This window comes from Spizellomyces punctatus (assembly GCF_000182565.1).
Source record: "Spizellomyces punctatus DAOM BR117 chromosome Unknown supercont1.2, whole genome shotgun sequence".
Classification (NCBI taxonomy): Eukaryota; Fungi; Chytridiomycota; class Chytridiomycetes; order Spizellomycetales; family Spizellomycetaceae; genus Spizellomyces; species Spizellomyces punctatus.
The window spans coordinates 1032437-1047014 of record NW_015971538.1 but is presented as its reverse complement, the minus strand read 5'-3'; the positions used below and the strand labels follow the sequence as shown (position 1 = coordinate 1047014).

At 48.8% G+C, this 14578-nt stretch overlaps 4 protein-coding genes across 4 annotated transcripts; 3 read left to right on the top strand and 1 right to left on the bottom strand.

The window, feature by feature from the left end:
- The first annotated feature begins 328 nt into the window (after positions 1-328).
- SPPG_01286 (pentatricopeptide repeat domain-containing protein) lies at positions 329-2488 on the top strand. Its single transcript, XM_016749610.1, has one exon. It carries the CDS (start codon positions 492-494, stop codon positions 2292-2294), a length of 1803 nt encoding a protein of 600 aa, XP_016611869.1. The 5' UTR covers positions 329-491; the 3' UTR covers positions 2295-2488.
- A 237-nt stretch (positions 2489-2725) lies between these two features.
- Positions 2726-8604, top strand: SPPG_01285 (uncharacterized protein). Its single transcript, XM_016749609.1, has 11 exons — positions 2726-2858; positions 2916-3075; positions 3159-3283; positions 3355-3730; positions 3798-3969; positions 4036-4237; positions 4313-4709; positions 4779-5234; positions 5314-7831; positions 7925-8088; positions 8155-8604. The coding sequence occupies exons 2-11, from the start codon at positions 2926-2928 to the stop codon at positions 8344-8346; spliced, it is 4752 nt and encodes a 1583-aa protein (XP_016611868.1). The 5' UTR covers positions 2726-2858; positions 2916-2925; the 3' UTR covers positions 8347-8604.
- A 72-nt stretch (positions 8605-8676) lies between these two features.
- On the top strand, positions 8677-9316 carry SPPG_01284 (uncharacterized protein). Its single transcript, XM_016749608.1, has 2 exons — positions 8677-8949; positions 9025-9316. The coding sequence occupies exons 1-2, from the start codon at positions 8720-8722 to the stop codon at positions 9218-9220; spliced, it is 426 nt and encodes a 141-aa protein (XP_016611867.1). The 5' UTR covers positions 8677-8719; the 3' UTR covers positions 9221-9316.
- Positions 9317-9322: 6 nt separating this feature from the next.
- Positions 9323-14408, bottom strand: SPPG_08920 (STE/STE20/YSK protein kinase; the record flags this gene model as incomplete). Its single annotated transcript, XM_016757069.1, has 12 exons — positions 14012-14408; positions 13640-13954; positions 12499-13565; positions 12197-12345; positions 12029-12059; positions 11655-11862; positions 11469-11580; positions 11239-11396; positions 10989-11174; positions 10762-10907; positions 9612-10689; positions 9323-9538 (listed from the first exon to the last, which is right to left on the bottom strand). Exons 1-12 carry the CDS (start codon positions 14288-14290, stop codon positions 9323-9325), a joined length of 3945 nt encoding a protein of 1314 aa, XP_016611866.1. The 5' UTR covers positions 14291-14408.
- Between the last annotated feature and the right edge of the window lie 170 nt (positions 14409-14578).

Below are 14578 nucleotides of genomic sequence, written 5' to 3'. Positions count from 1 at the left end.
CACTGTTGATGACACCAAGAGCGTTGTTTTGGGTTTAGTGTCACGTGTGTAATCGGTGTGCTTGCCAAAATCCCTCGAGGTATTAGGCAATGTTGCATGCCTTGAGCGTGTTCGTTGATGTGCTGTTGGGTTGCTGTTGTTCTTGGGCGGTTGTAAATGGTTGTGACGGCGACGAGAACGATGCTGTGTACCTTGTTGCATGTATTGTTGAAAGCACATCGAACAGGTCGAGAGGTGTGAGGGATGCTATTGTCATGGCAACAAAGTTCAGCGGCACAGTCGACTTTCCAATTGTTTACTGTGGTGACAAGTTTGGGCTTTTTAGAGATCTCTGTAGGAATAACGGGGCATTTGACGGGCTTCAAGGGGAAAACGAAAACGGAAACGTGTGGGGGGCCCGATATTCCAAATCTCTCAAACGATCCCATTTTATGCCGCAACGATAGCAACTCCATGCAACATTCACAAAACAATCACAGACCCGTCGGCCAATGCTGACGCCCATACCATGTGCCCACATTCCAAGGGTGGTCAAACATGTACGCATCCCCTCAACCGTCCCCCCACGAACGAAATGGTGTCGCGATCCACGCACCCTCAGAGCAGATTCCTCACGGGAGCATATCGCCTTGTATGCATCCCAATTAAATGTCGCTGCCAAACACAATCTCGTGTCGGATGCCCAGAGGGTGGTGGAAACGATGCGATCCAAAGGGCTGTCAATGGATCTCAAAATGTATACTACGCTCATGGCGCTGCATGGACGGGTCGGTGACTTACGTGGAGCATGGGGGTGGTACCACCGCATGCTTGCAAACAAGATCAAACCAGATGGTGTTGTCGTCAATGTATTGGTGGACATGTACGCCTCGGCTGGGGACATGGAGGGACTGGAATGGGTTGTGAATATGTTGCATCCGGATATGGATATCAAGATCTTGACGGGGGTGATCAAGGGGTGTGTACGTGCGGGGGATCCACGGGCTGCGTTGAGTGTGTTTCAAAAAGTGGTGGAGTGGGGGGTTGTTCCTGATGCGGTTATGAAGAGTGTTGTTGTGGAGGCTTTGATGGCGGATGGAGATTTTGAAGGAGCTAAAGAGGTGTTGAGGGGTGAGACCCATGTGCATGTTTTTGGCAAAGTTTTGAGTGGGTTGATCAAGATGGGACGACTAGAGGAAGCTGACGAGGTTTTGACGGTGATGCGAGAGCGAGGAATCAAGAGCATTGTGTTATCGTCCTTGTTGATGGATACGTATGCCAAGCGGGGAGATACGGGACGTGTTGAGCAGATCTTGAAAGACATGCATGTTGAGGGGTCCGTACCGGATGTGCATGTCTACACAGTCCTTGTGTGGATGTACGTGCATGTGATCAAGGACATGAATGCGGCACGAATGGTCATACAAGAGATGGTGAACAAGAATGTGAGACCCAACACCGTGACCATGAATGTATATGTAACAGGAATGGTTCGATACGAGTCCGTTGAGGCTGCGTTAGAGGTATTGCGGCGGTGGGAGGGTGCGGATATTGCTGCGTATACAGTCGTGCTGAATGCGCTGGTCAAAATGGGGCCGGATGGGTTGGAGCGTGCCGTCGCGCTCTTTCGAACGCTCACAGCGTCGTCTTGTCTTCCTCAACCGGATCGTATCGCGTATACTGTTCTCATGGGTGGTTATTGCCAAACCTTTGAGACGGTTCCCATTGCCCATACCCTATTTGAGGAAATGGTCCAACGTGGCATCGAGCCTGATGCCGTAGCCTACAATACACTCTTGTCGGGCCATGCCCGATTTGGATTAGTGGAAAGCGGGATCCGAGTTTACATTTCCATGCTGGAACAAGGGATACCTCCCACCGTTGAAACGCTGACCATGTTGATTCAAATGTACATTCAACACCGTTCCCATGCCCATCCCGCACTTTTGCACCTCTACGACATGTTCAAATCCACTCGTATCCGCCCTGACCACCTCCTCTTTACCTCCCTCGCCCGCGCCTTTTCCATCCGCCGCGACACACTCTCCCTACAACGCATCTTAAAAGAAATGCAAGAAACCTACCACCTCACACCCACACCCCACATGTGGCGCATCCTTCTCCAGGACGCCAAAAAGGATCCAGAGATGGTGGGTGTCATTGTGAGGGAAATGATTGAGCGTGGAGTGTGGAGAGAGGAACTTGCCAAGGGGGTGAGACCTTTTGGTGTTTTTGTGAGTTTTGTTGGGGATGCGTGGGTGGTGGAGGTGGGGGATCGTGAGTGGAGGGTTCAAGAGCCTAAAGTGATACCCTGATCGTTCCCGTTTTGTTTATTAGACTGGTTTTTTTTGCGTGTGTGTGTGTGTGTGTGTGTGTGTGCGTATGGGTCTTGATTTGACCTGCTGCAAAGTACACGCTAAAGGACGGCACACTGCAATTCATGCTACATCTTTTATATATGTAATTTATACACTGTATGTAAATAAATAAACAATACACAACACTACCCAACCTTTAAAGACTGGACTGGAATGCACTCCAATGCGCAGCAATGCGCAGTAACGCATGTGATTTCATGTGATTTACCGCAAAAGACGAAAAAGGAAAGAATGACTCATTGAAACCGCAGGGCTGTTTGCCTAATCGAGAGAGGGTTGCAGTCGCCTCCAAAGGCAATGAAAGCTCGAAAGTCACATGAGCTCAAGGCCGCAGCTTGGTGGGTGCTTTTGGACTCGCGAGCTTTCCCTACAGGCGGCGGGTTTTTTGATTCTCGACGGGTTATCTTTTTCTTTTTTTTATAATTATTTTCACCTGCACGTACATTGGTTTGAGAAAAGGGGAATCAACTGTTAGACTGGGTTTTGTCACTAGATAATATAGTAAGTAGGCGTACCAGCTTATATAGGTTTATTCTCATGCTAAACTTTTTGGTATAGGAATAAACAAATGGCGGAGAAGGCGTTGGAGGTGTATACGCGGGGAACGGAGGCATGGTTTCCTGATGAGCAGGAAGGGTGGATTATGGGGAAGCTGGTGTCCAAAAGCGTTGAAGGGGATAATGTCAAAATGAGCTTTCATATTGATGCCAATGGAAAGGTATAAAATGTTGTTGTGGGGTTTTCCCTTGTCAACAAGGACTTTTTTGTTGAATGTTTGTTTTTTGGGTATGTGTATATTAGGATGTCACGTATGAATCAACGTTACCGAAACTGGCTGCAAACAAGTTTGCTGATCTGCCTCCACTCCAAAATCCGCCGGCATTGGATGGGATTGATGATTTGGCCATGCTTTCCTACCTTCACGAGTAACGTATTCCCTTTTTTTTTTTCTAATTTCCATATGCGACTTACTCTTATACTGGATTTTTGTATGCAGGCCTGCTGTACTACACAACATCCGACTCCGATACGCTCAAGAAAACATTTACACATACTCTGGTATCGTCCTCATTGCCATGAACCCGTTCGCAAAGGTCCCTATCTACGGATCAGACATTATGCGAGAGTACTCTGGTAAACGACGGGACGAGCTCGAACCGCACTTGTTTGCGGTCGCCGAGGAAGCCTATCGGAGTATGATTGAGGATAAAAAGAATCAATCCATTATTGTTAGTGGAGAGAGTGGTGCTGGAAAGACGCAGAGTGCGAGATATATCATGCGGTATTTTGCGACTGTCGAGAGCGGGAATGCGACTACGGCGGGTGTTAGTGAGGTTGAACAGGCTGTTTTGGCAACCAACCCGATCATGGAGGTAAACGCCGTTTTTTGACTTTTTGTACTTTGTACTTGTCTTGGATCTGATCATTACTGCGGTTTAGGCTTTTGGTAATTCCAAGACAACCCGAAACGACAACAGTTCACGTTTCGGAAAGTACATGGAAATTCTATTCTCGACTCCTACCCCACAGAACCCCTCCGTTCGTATCACTGGTGCCAAAATCCGGACATACCTGTTGGAGCGATCACGTTTGATCTTCCAGCCCGCTACAGGTACGAGAATACTATCGGCATACGATTGGTGACGAACGCATGTTCATCTGATCTTTTGTTGTGTAGAGCGAAATTACCACATCTTTTACCAACTCTGTGCTGGTGCACCCGCTGCCGAGCGAAAAGACCTTGGTCTGGGATCGTGGGACAGCTTCTTTTACCTCAACCAGGGAGGAACTGGTACGATTCCCGGTGTAGACGATGCCGCCGATTTTGTCGAGACATCAAAGGCGCTGTCCGATGTGGGGATCTCCTTGCAGACACAATGGTAAGGTTCTGCCGACAAAGGTTTCTTATTTTCCGTCTTGTATGGGTAACTGACCGTGGGAATTTTGATTGTTAGGTCCATTTTCAAAATTTGTGCGGCCCTTCTCCACATTGGTAACATCAAGATTGAAGCCAAGCGCGACGAGGCTCAAATACCAGACAATGACGCAGCCTTTGCCATGGCTACCCAACTCCTCGGTGTAGATGAAAAGGAATTCAAAAAATGGATTACCAAAAAGCAAATCACCACCCGCTCGGAAAAGATTGTCACTAACCTCAACCAATACCAAGCCACCATCGGTCGTGACTCTGTTGCTAAATTCATATACAGCATGCTGTTTGATTGGTTGGTTAAAGTCATCAACACCAATTTGTCGAGAGAGGAAGTCTTGGCAACGCAGAGGTTCATTGGTGTGCTCGATATTTATGGGTTTGAGCATTTCAAGAAGAATTCGTTTGAACAGTTTTGTATTGTGAGTGCTTTTTGGGTATTGATGGCTTTATTGGACAATGTCTTGATTCTAATCTTGCCGATTCCGTAGAACTATGCCAACGAGAAATTGCAGCAAGAGTTCAATGCCCACGTCTTCAAGTTGGAGCAAGAAGAGTACATTGCGGAAAAGATCAACTGGTCATTTATCGACTTTAACGACAATCAACCTTGTATTGACCTCATTGAAGGCAAACTGGGTATCTTGGACCTGTTGGATGAAGAATCGCGTCTTCCATCCGGAGCCGATGCATCCCTCATCACCAAACTCTACCAACGCTTTGGCACTGCTCAGCAAAAGTTTTTCGAAAAGCCACGGTTTGGTCAGAGTGCGTTCACCATCAAGCACTACGCTACGGATGTAACGTACGATATCGATGGTTTCATTGAGAAGAATAAGGATACAGTCTCGGATGAGCAGATGGCTGTGTTGAATGCTAGTGAATTTGAATTTTTGAAGGAAGTGATCAAGATTGAGGAGGAACCCAAACTTGAAGTTACGTCGCCGGTGAGTGGTAGTGATCCTGCTCAATATCATACAATCAAGTCTCGCTAATAGTTTTTTTTGTAAATTATGAAATGATTAGCCACGGCCGGGTCGTGCTGGAGGATCATCTCTCAAGAAGCCTACCCTTGGAACCATCTTCAAAGCGTCTTTGGTCAAACTTATGGACACGATTCGTCAAACCGAAGTTCACTATATCCGTTGTATCAAGCCCAATATGGCTAAAGCAGCCTTCCAGTTTGAACCGCAAATGGTTTTGCAGCAGTTGAGGGCTTGTGGTGTTTTGGAGACAATTCGAATCAGTTGTGCTGGATATCCAAGTCGAGCTACCTTTGCAGACTTTGCGGATCGGTACTATCTCCTCGTTCCATCCAAATCGTGGGTTCCTGACCCCAAGAACTTGACTGTATCCATTGTCAACAAGGTCATTTCTGAGGAAGACAAGTACCAGATGGGTCTCACCAAAGTCTTTTTCCGTGCTGGTCAGCTTGCCTATCTGGAAAAGCTCAGATCAGAACGACAACGTGCCTGTGTCATTCTCATCCAAAAGAATGTCCGAAGAGCGGTCTATCGGCGACGTTACCTCCGCATGCGTGCGGCCGCCATCACCATTCAAACCGCCGTTCGCGGGTGGCTCGCACGAAAACTCTACAAAGGCCTTCGCGAAACCCATGCCGCGATCATCATCCAACGCAATGTCCGCACCTGGCTGTCTCGCAAACGCTACCAGCGTCTCCGGGATGCTGTTGTCAAGATACAGAGTACATACCGTATGGCGGTTGCAAAGGCTCAGGCGCAGGCGCTGCGTAGATTGAATGCCGCCATCAAGATACAAAAGACTTACCGCGGGTACCGTACCCGCAAGTGGTACAAGCAAACCAAGAAGCGACTGGTCCTTGTACAGGCGTGTGTGCGCCGACGCCAGGCGATCAAAGAGCTCAAGGTGCTCAAAGCCGAGGCGCGGTCGGTTGGCAAGCTCAAGGAGACCAATTACAAGTTGGAAGGCAAGGTTGTAGAGCTATCGCAGGCTTTGGCAGCCAAGAATGAGGAAAATGCTCGGATATTGGAAAAGATTGCGTCATTGGAGGAGCAAGTCAAGAGTTGGAGGGAGAAATACGAGAAGGCTGAGACAACGGGCAAATCGGCGGCTGCTCAACTGAACGAAGGATCCGCCGAGTTGAAACAGGAGCTGCAGGCGCTTAAACAAGAAAATCAGGGCGTGTCAAAAGAGAATGAAAAATTGACTGGCATGTTGAAGAAGCGAGATGATCAGATTGCAAAGTTGGAGGAGTCACTTTCTGCGCACAAGGAAGAAGTAAACAAGTTGAAAGAAGGGGCTCGGAACGCAGCCAAGCATGAGGACCCTGAGGTTGTTAGTGCTTTGAAGAAGGAGGTTGCGACATTGAGGGATCAGATGGCAAGGTTGTTGGCTGGCAAGTATCGTGCTGATCGCGTTGCGGATGCCATGTTGGCGTCTGTGACATCCCCTACCTCTGATCATCCAACACCCAGAGTCAATGGTGCTATTTCTCCACCCTTTGCACTCTCAACGGAGACAAGCCGAACATCCGTTACCGCTCAGATTGAAATGGACATGGCCGCTGCTGCTGCCAAAGCAAGACCCAGACGGCATAGCTTTGTGGAAGGGGCGCCTCCACCGACGTCGCCCGGGGCTGAACGGGCGGCACCTGTCGCTGCTCGCAAGAACCGTACCAGTATCATGATTGATACCTCTCTGGGTGCCAACGGCATTGCTGGACCTCCCTCTGCCGGAGCTGGTCTGGTGCTGCAGACTGAGCGTTCTGTCCGTGTGTTGGAGGACAAGGCTCTCGAAGAGGAAATCATTGACGCCCTCGTCACCAATCTCCGCATACCACTTCCAAGTACTCAAACCGTCGCAACCCGCAAAGAAATCTTTTTCCCTGCGCATCTCATCGGGTCTACCATGGTGCAATTGCTCCGGCACGATCTGGCTGGACGCATGCTAGGCCTGATGACCAACGTCATGAAAGCCATTCAGAGTCTGACAATGAAGTTTGAAGACGATTACGTGTCAGCGTTTTGGTTGTCCAATTGCTACGAGCTTCTCTGTGTTGTTCGCACCACTCAGGAGAAGGAACGTGCTGCACGTCGAACGGGTGGGCCTGACGCGGGCGAGGCTGAACGTTCTCTCGAAAAAGTTCGCAATGACCTCGACTACCTGCTTATTGAAATCTATCACGGTTGGATCAAGGAACTGAAAAAGCGCCTTGCAAACATGATTGTCCCCGCCGTGATTGAGAACCAGTCGCTCCCTGGATACATTTGCAAACAATCTGGTGGACTCTGGGGAAAATGGGGCAAATCGTCTTCCTCTTCCCAATTCACCATTGAGCAATTACTCAACTTTTTGAGCAAGTTGTCTAAAACGATGCGGTGCTATTACATGGAGGACTCTATGACGAGACAAATCTTGACAGAGTTGTTGAGGGTTATTGGTGTTTCTGCCTTTAATCATTTGTTGATGAGGAAGAACTTTTGCACGTGGAAGCGGGGAGTGCAGATTCAATATAATGTTAGCCGGTTAGAGGAGTGGTGTACAAGTCATGGGATTGCAGAAGGTAGGTGTTCCCCCCAGATGCAGTACGGGTATCTTTTTTGGGGGGTACTGTGTAGCTTACGTTTGTTTTTCTTTGCTTGCGCGTTCTTTGTAGCGACATTACATCTCCAACAACTCTTGCAAGCCGCCAAACTCTTGACCCTCAACAAGACCTCACCGCAAGACATTGAAACCATTTTTGATGTCTGTTTCTTACTGAATCCTACGCAAATCAAGAAACTTTTGTCCCTATATTATGCAGCGGATTTTGATTCACCGGTAAGTCTTTTTTATGGGCTCTCGTTTATCAATGGGTTGCTTATTTGGATTTTGTTTTTGTATCAGTTATCACCCGAACTCCTCAAAATCGTTGCCTCCCGGGCGGTCCTCAATGAAAAATCCGACGTCTTGCTACTGGATCTGGAACAATCACCCGATTTTGCCAAGCCTTCCCCGCGGGTTGTCGAGACGATTGAGCGGTTTGTACCAGCTTGGATGTCGTTGCCGAACGTGGCTGTTGTTGTGGGGGCTAATTGAGGTTTGGGGTGTGTGGACCATGGTGTGAATGAGCGGGCAGATAGCCTGTGTGGTGTGGGTATTTGGTTCTGAAGAAGGGAAGATGTAGAAGAGTTGGTGGTTTGGGATGACAAAGAAGGTATATCTTACTACCTTTTTTTCATGTTGTTTATTTTCTTGTGTAGGCATTTTTTTTTCTTTTTGTTATTTTTGTTTTTTGTCTTGTGTTTTCTCCCATTTTTTCATACATATCCCACGATTGTGTCATTGTTTGCCTCACCTATTGGTTCCATGTCCACTCTTTCGGACAATTACGTGTTCACACTTGCCAATCACCTTGCCCGTATGCCAACCATCACTCCCATCTAGAATTTACTGCAACCCACCCACCCAAATGTCCAGCCCACCCCCTATAATCAAAACCCTATCCCACCTCACAACCCTCCAAAAAGCCCGTCTCGCTCAACCCCCTCCACCCCCACCCCATCCCAACCCCGACCTGACGTCCTTGCAAGACATGCAGCAGCATGTGGAATCCGTTCTTGGGAATTGGACTCTGTTGCGGCAGGTTGCTGAAAAGGAATTAGGTGGAGAGGGTGTCGAGGTGGATTATCGGGTGCATGGGTAAGCTCTCTTTTACAATACTGACACGAAATAGAAAAAATGTCCATTCCAACCCTCACATGCATCTCACACCAGAGAACTCAAATCCCTCATGGGAGCCCTCTTAAACTCCCTCGAATCCCACCCAAAAAACAAGAAAACACTCCACTCCGCTTTCGAAACCGCTCAAACCTGTATAAAAGACCTAGAACCATGGGTCCGATCCCTGGAAACCAACATACAAGGCGTGGAGACGGTCGTTAAAGGGGTCGAAGCGTGTCGGAATGGATAACAGAATTTCTATACTGTAGTAAATTGTAATTTTTTATTTTTGGGGAGAAAGGGGGGCATTGTACAAAAGGAGTAAATATAGGCTATGCATCATGGATTACCATTACCATAGGCTTAACACCTTTTCCACACCCTCTAATAGCCGCATTGTATCGCCAATTCTACTGATAAACTCATTTGTAAGGGATTCAGTGTCTTTGAGAGGTGGTAGGTCGAGAGGGCGGAGTGAAAAGAGGGATGAAGGCGTCGTGAGGCTGGTCGTGGAGGACGTGGTATCGCGGGAGGATCGGCGAGCCAAGTAGGCGTACGGGTCGCGGAACTGTAACGGGAAAGTATGAAAGGTTAGATACAATGCATGTTGAAAAACATTCCTTTTTAGCTCATACACGCACCGGGAACCCTTTACCCATCATAGCACCCATACTCGCACTTCGTTGTCGAAACCACGGGCTTGCAGCTCCAACTCCCACAATGCCCTTATGTCGTCTGAACCCGCCAGCCCCCATCGCCGATGTGGTAAACTTTCTAGCAGGAGATCGGGGGGAAAGCATTCCCAGTGATGGAGATGAAGCAGAGAGTGAAGCTGCCCCTACGGGTGAGATATAGGATTGTGCAATGGCCCCGGGACGTTTGGCGGTCGGAACACCCGAATACGAGACCGATCGTTCGTGTCGGCGTGTGAGATTGCCGGATGGCAAGGGTGCTGATGGTGGCGGTGTTGTGGTGCTGTTGCTTCTACTGATGGCGCCGCTGCTGGTGTTATGTCTTCGGAGGAGCTTTTCGTCCACTGAAGAAGACGGTGTATGGCGGCCTACGCTGGCGCGTGAGGGTGTGGAAGATGCTGAAGAATTCGCGAGGGACGGCGGTGTGCTGGATCCTGAGTGGCCCGATACTGTGGAAGAAGCCGGAAGGGGCGGTGGCTGGTGTTCGTCAAGTGCGTGTTGTGTGTTGGCGGATACGACTGAAGTCGCTTCTCCGCGGGTTTTGGTGACCATTCCGGAAATCTCGCTGGGTAATGAAAAGCTTCTCAGAGCCGGTTGCGCATTCCAGGGCGCGCGAGGACCTCCCGCAACACCCTTTGCTGGTGGCTGATCTGTGGTGGTTTGTGTGACGGATGGTGGGGGGACGGATGTGGGTGAAATAGGGAATACTGGGGAAAGCGTTGATTCGTCTAGTTTGGGGTGATCGACTGATGTTGATATTGACGGAAGTGATGGTGACGTTTGCACTTGCCCAGACGTAGGGGCATGGGACGTCGATGGAACGACTTCTGTGGACTGGATTTCTGAAGAGTGATACGAGACGACCCCACTTCCCAAGCTTTCAGTTTCGTTTTGAGATCTGGAAAGCGACGCTGGCCGAATGGTATTCATGCCGTTCTCAACTCTGAGAGAGACTTGGCTGGATTTGTAGGTTTCAAAGATCCATTCATCATCATCGTCTGCGAGATTTGCCTCTCCATCCCGGTCCCTATCGATAGAGCACGTAAATATCCAAGTTTCAGCCACGTCACACCTCAAGAATTATGTGACAATGACATACCGATCCAATGCGTTTCCTTCCTCCTGATCCCCAGGATGCTCACGTCGCCAATGCTCCTGTCGCGCAATCAGGTCCTGCAGAACCGCTGTGCCCCTGTGAGCACCTCGTATGAACTTTGTGCGAAGGAGATCTTCGGCAGAAGGTCTCTACCAAATGACCAATAAACATCAATTACAGTTCACAGCGCCAACGTTGTAACGCTATCCGAGAACGAGGAAAGTACCAACCTCTTCAGGCTCTTCCTTCAAACAGAGTGCAATAAACTCTTTTAACGCAGCAGAGAATTTACCCTCCAACTTGGCCGGTCTTGTTCTTGGGATCAAGAAAATTGCCTTTCGCGGATCCTGATCGGCGAATGGTGGATTCCCAGTTGCCAATTCGATAATTGTTATACCCAAAGACCATATATCTGCCTGTCAAACCCAAACAGTGTCAGCCGTCAATTTCGGCTCTGATAATCACCTTGCACTGACTGACCTTGAAATCATATTGCGCCCGTTTGATGATCTCCGGCGCCATCCAGTAAGGCGTTCCGACAAATGAATTGCGTCGTAGACATGACATGGTAATTTGACCGGCCACTCCAAAGTCACACAACTTGACCTTGCCCTCGTCCGTGAGGAGAATGTTGGCGGCTATTGAGTAATCAGGTCTAGTTTAGTTGAACTTGTACGTTCGACGTTTGAAGCACCGTTAGGGTGCCTCACCCTTAATATCCCGATGGATAATTGCTGCAGATTGGTGCAGGTATACCAGTGCATACAGGACTTCCCGAGCGATGACGGCAATATACTTCTCATCGATTGGACCGGATCTCAACTACGGAGAAGATAATCGTCCGTGTTAAAAGACGAATCCATCAGATCATGAACCCGATATCAAGATATGCTTACAATTGCTCTTATCGACCCTCCCGCCGCATAGTCCATAATGACCCACAGTTTCGTTTCATTCAAATACGATCCATGGTACCGTGTAATGTATTCTGAATCACAGTGAGAGAGCATGGTAATTTCTTTCTGTACATCGATTATTTCATCGTCTTCTGTATCGAGGTCGAGGACTTTGATTGCGACAAGCTCGCCGGTTTGCCGATTTAACCTGAAATCAGAGGAACATACGGATATTAGGTGCAAGGGGATTTGTTAGCAACAGCGTTGGCCCGCCGCCCAATTCCCATATCGATCGCATACATGATTTCTGTTGGCGCAACACCGGCGTGCGCGAAAACAAAAGTCACTCCTTTTATCAGCGTCCTTGTACATACCCTTTAAAAACTTCGCCAAAGGAGCCCTTGCCTGTGATAGAGACCCAGAAGTGTGCAACAGTCAGTTAATACAGAGATATTATTTAATATATGATGGCTTCTTCATAGCTGTTTCGTCGCTTTGATAACAATTGACCAAGCTCCTATTAAAAGTCACATTCTACCTACCTATCCTCTCCAATTTGACAAACAAGCTTGCCCCAGAATCCGGCCCCGCTGAAGAAGAGTTACGAGGGAACATGTCGGATAGTATGCTGGAAGTATGAGATGCTGGAAGGTCGTCTTGAAGGACGCCGATCTCCTGGTTTGTGTTGGTGCTGTGTACACGATGAGTCACAGACCGTGCGAGATTGGATAATCAAAAGTGTCACTTAAAAGACATTTTATATACAAGGTTATTCTTTGTTTCTTTTTCAACATTGCCTTATGGTTGACACCATTGAGTTCCGTCAAGGACTTTGTCTCCGTACATGACTATTCCCAGCATCGTGTTTGCACCTTCTGGAACAGCCAGGTCACTCCCAAACACATCTTGCCATGACCGGCACTGCCGTGCCAAATCTTCCTTCCAGCTCTGAAAATGAAGCTGTGCAACCTCAATGAGTCCCCCCGTCGAGTCGGGCCTTAATAGCGCCTTGATATTGCCCCCATTCTTCCCCATCCCACCCATAGCGGCCTGAACGCTCGGGCTTACGCTTGGCGGATCGTATAACCTTAGCTCAACGTCGTTCGGTCCCGTGCTATGAACGGCAAGAATTGAGTTTGATGGTTTATCATTGCTGATATTGAGAGACTCCCACGAGTGACCCAAGCAAAGGGTTTCTTCTGGTGGGGTCCACAATCCGCATTGTCCTATAGTTGCATTGATTGCAAGTTTCTGGTGTGATCGCATCGATGACATTGTAAAGTCGGCTGTTTCGGGGAAACCCGCGCTGTCTTGGTCCTTTGCCAGGGTATCATCGAACCTGTGTCCATCTTCCACGCCCCGCTCCCACAGTGCTCTGACCAAGGAATAAAACCCTTGAGGTCCCTTCCAACACTCCTCCTGATTCTGGAATGTGCACACAATCGTTGCTTTCCCGAGCACCAACATCGAATTTGACGAACCCATATACATATGGCCCCAGCTGGCAAACTGCCAGGGCAGAACCAACGACCGTATCCCTGGCATAGTCAACACAGCATGAGCATAGCATCCTTCATCCAGGGCCCGATATCCTTGTCGTCGAAACTCGCGATCCATGTCTTCCATCGTGCGGAAGAGAGGGCATCGACGCCATAGTCGATTGACAGCAAACGCTCGAGAAGGTGCGTCCAGGTTTTGAACATGCGCAGTAAATTGTCCATGGACGTAATGCCTCCATAAATCTCCTGCAGAAAACGTGAACACATCGGTCTGCCATGGTAGAGAGGTGGTTTGGGAGGCGAGAAAATGCGAGAGATCACCCAGCACTGTGTCCAGGTCTGTGTAAGCCCATGCTTTGCACCGGGTTGGTGCAATCCATTCTTGAAACATCTGCCCGTATGCTCCTCTTAGCTGGATTTTCAAGCCAAGGACCAATTTAGACGCCTAATAATTGACATATATATGGCCAATTACAATGCACGTACCTGCATCATGACTCCAGGACCATGCGGTTCAAAACCCTGCAGTAGCTGCTGACAATTCAAAGGGCGCGCCGACTCCCGCGTCCAACTGCTGCTATTGAAAAACGCATCGTCCCCAGGTGGGACAGGTTCTGCCTCATAAATGCGACATAATGCATCGGCAGCAAAACCCGGCCATCCTTGCTCCCCGTATTTCTTATTGATGGTAGAAATATCAATGAATTCAATGTTTTGGTGGGAGTGGAGGAGCGGCCGCATGGGAGCGGCAGACGCATTATGGTAGAATAGTGATAAATGCGCATAGGGTTGATTTCGTACCTAGGAGATGAACGATATCAGCAAGTGGTAGTATTCTGAGAATTCTACCAGACTTACCACCGAATCCAAAAATAGCTGACTATACTCTGGTAAATCACCTCCACCCCACGTAGCCACCAAACAGAGCGGGATTCTCGCATCCCCTATCTGCTCAACAGCATTGCTCCAAATCCACCGGAAACCGGTACTTCGCAGTCGTTCTGTCGCACTTCTTCCTAAATCCCGCACGTCAGCTATTTGCCAGATGATGACGACCAAAGCGACGCTTGATAGTGAGAGAATGGTGAGAAGAAGGCGCCCAATGGTATTTGAGCGGTGCGCCGCCGGATGGAGCATTGTTGCAACTTTGATGAAGAGGTGAGTATTTGCAGGAAGTCTCCCGCTGGCAGTGTTGACTCTCCAGGCTCATGTTATGAGGTGTCGCTGAGATCCCGTCCAAAAGGCTCCAGTCGATTATAATCCCAGACTGAAAACGCGCGTCGGAGTTTTTAAGCCACGGGCGTAGTGTTCGAATTCACATGTGTCGCTGCGCTTTGAACTTTAAGCTTCTTTTTCCCGCCAATTCGGGATTGCTCCGAGAGTCCCCTGAAAAAGACCCTCCGCCGCGTACAAAAATACCGCGGT

Excerpts from the sequence above, each read along its gene's own strand:
- SPPG_01286 (XM_016749610.1), top strand. The coding sequence starts at position 492 with ATGCTGACGCCCATACCATGTGCCCACATTCCAAGGGTGGTCAAACAT.
- SPPG_01285 (XM_016749609.1), top strand. The coding sequence starts at position 2,926 with ATGGCGGAGAAGGCGTTGGAGGTGTATACGCGGGGAACGGAGGCATGG. Across the intron at positions 4,238-4,312 it reads ATCTCCTTGCAGACACAATG|GTCCATTTTCAAAATTTGTG; the intron begins GTAAGGTTCTGC and ends TTTGATTGTTAG. Across the intron at positions 7,832-7,924 it reads AAGTCATGGGATTGCAGAAG|CGACATTACATCTCCAACAA; the intron begins GTAGGTGTTCCC and ends CGTTCTTTGTAG.
- SPPG_01284 (XM_016749608.1), top strand. The coding sequence starts at position 8,720 with ATGTCCAGCCCACCCCCTATAATCAAAACCCTATCCCACCTCACAACC. Across the intron at positions 8,950-9,024 it reads GTGGATTATCGGGTGCATGG|AGAACTCAAATCCCTCATGG; the intron begins GTAAGCTCTCTT and ends ATCTCACACCAG.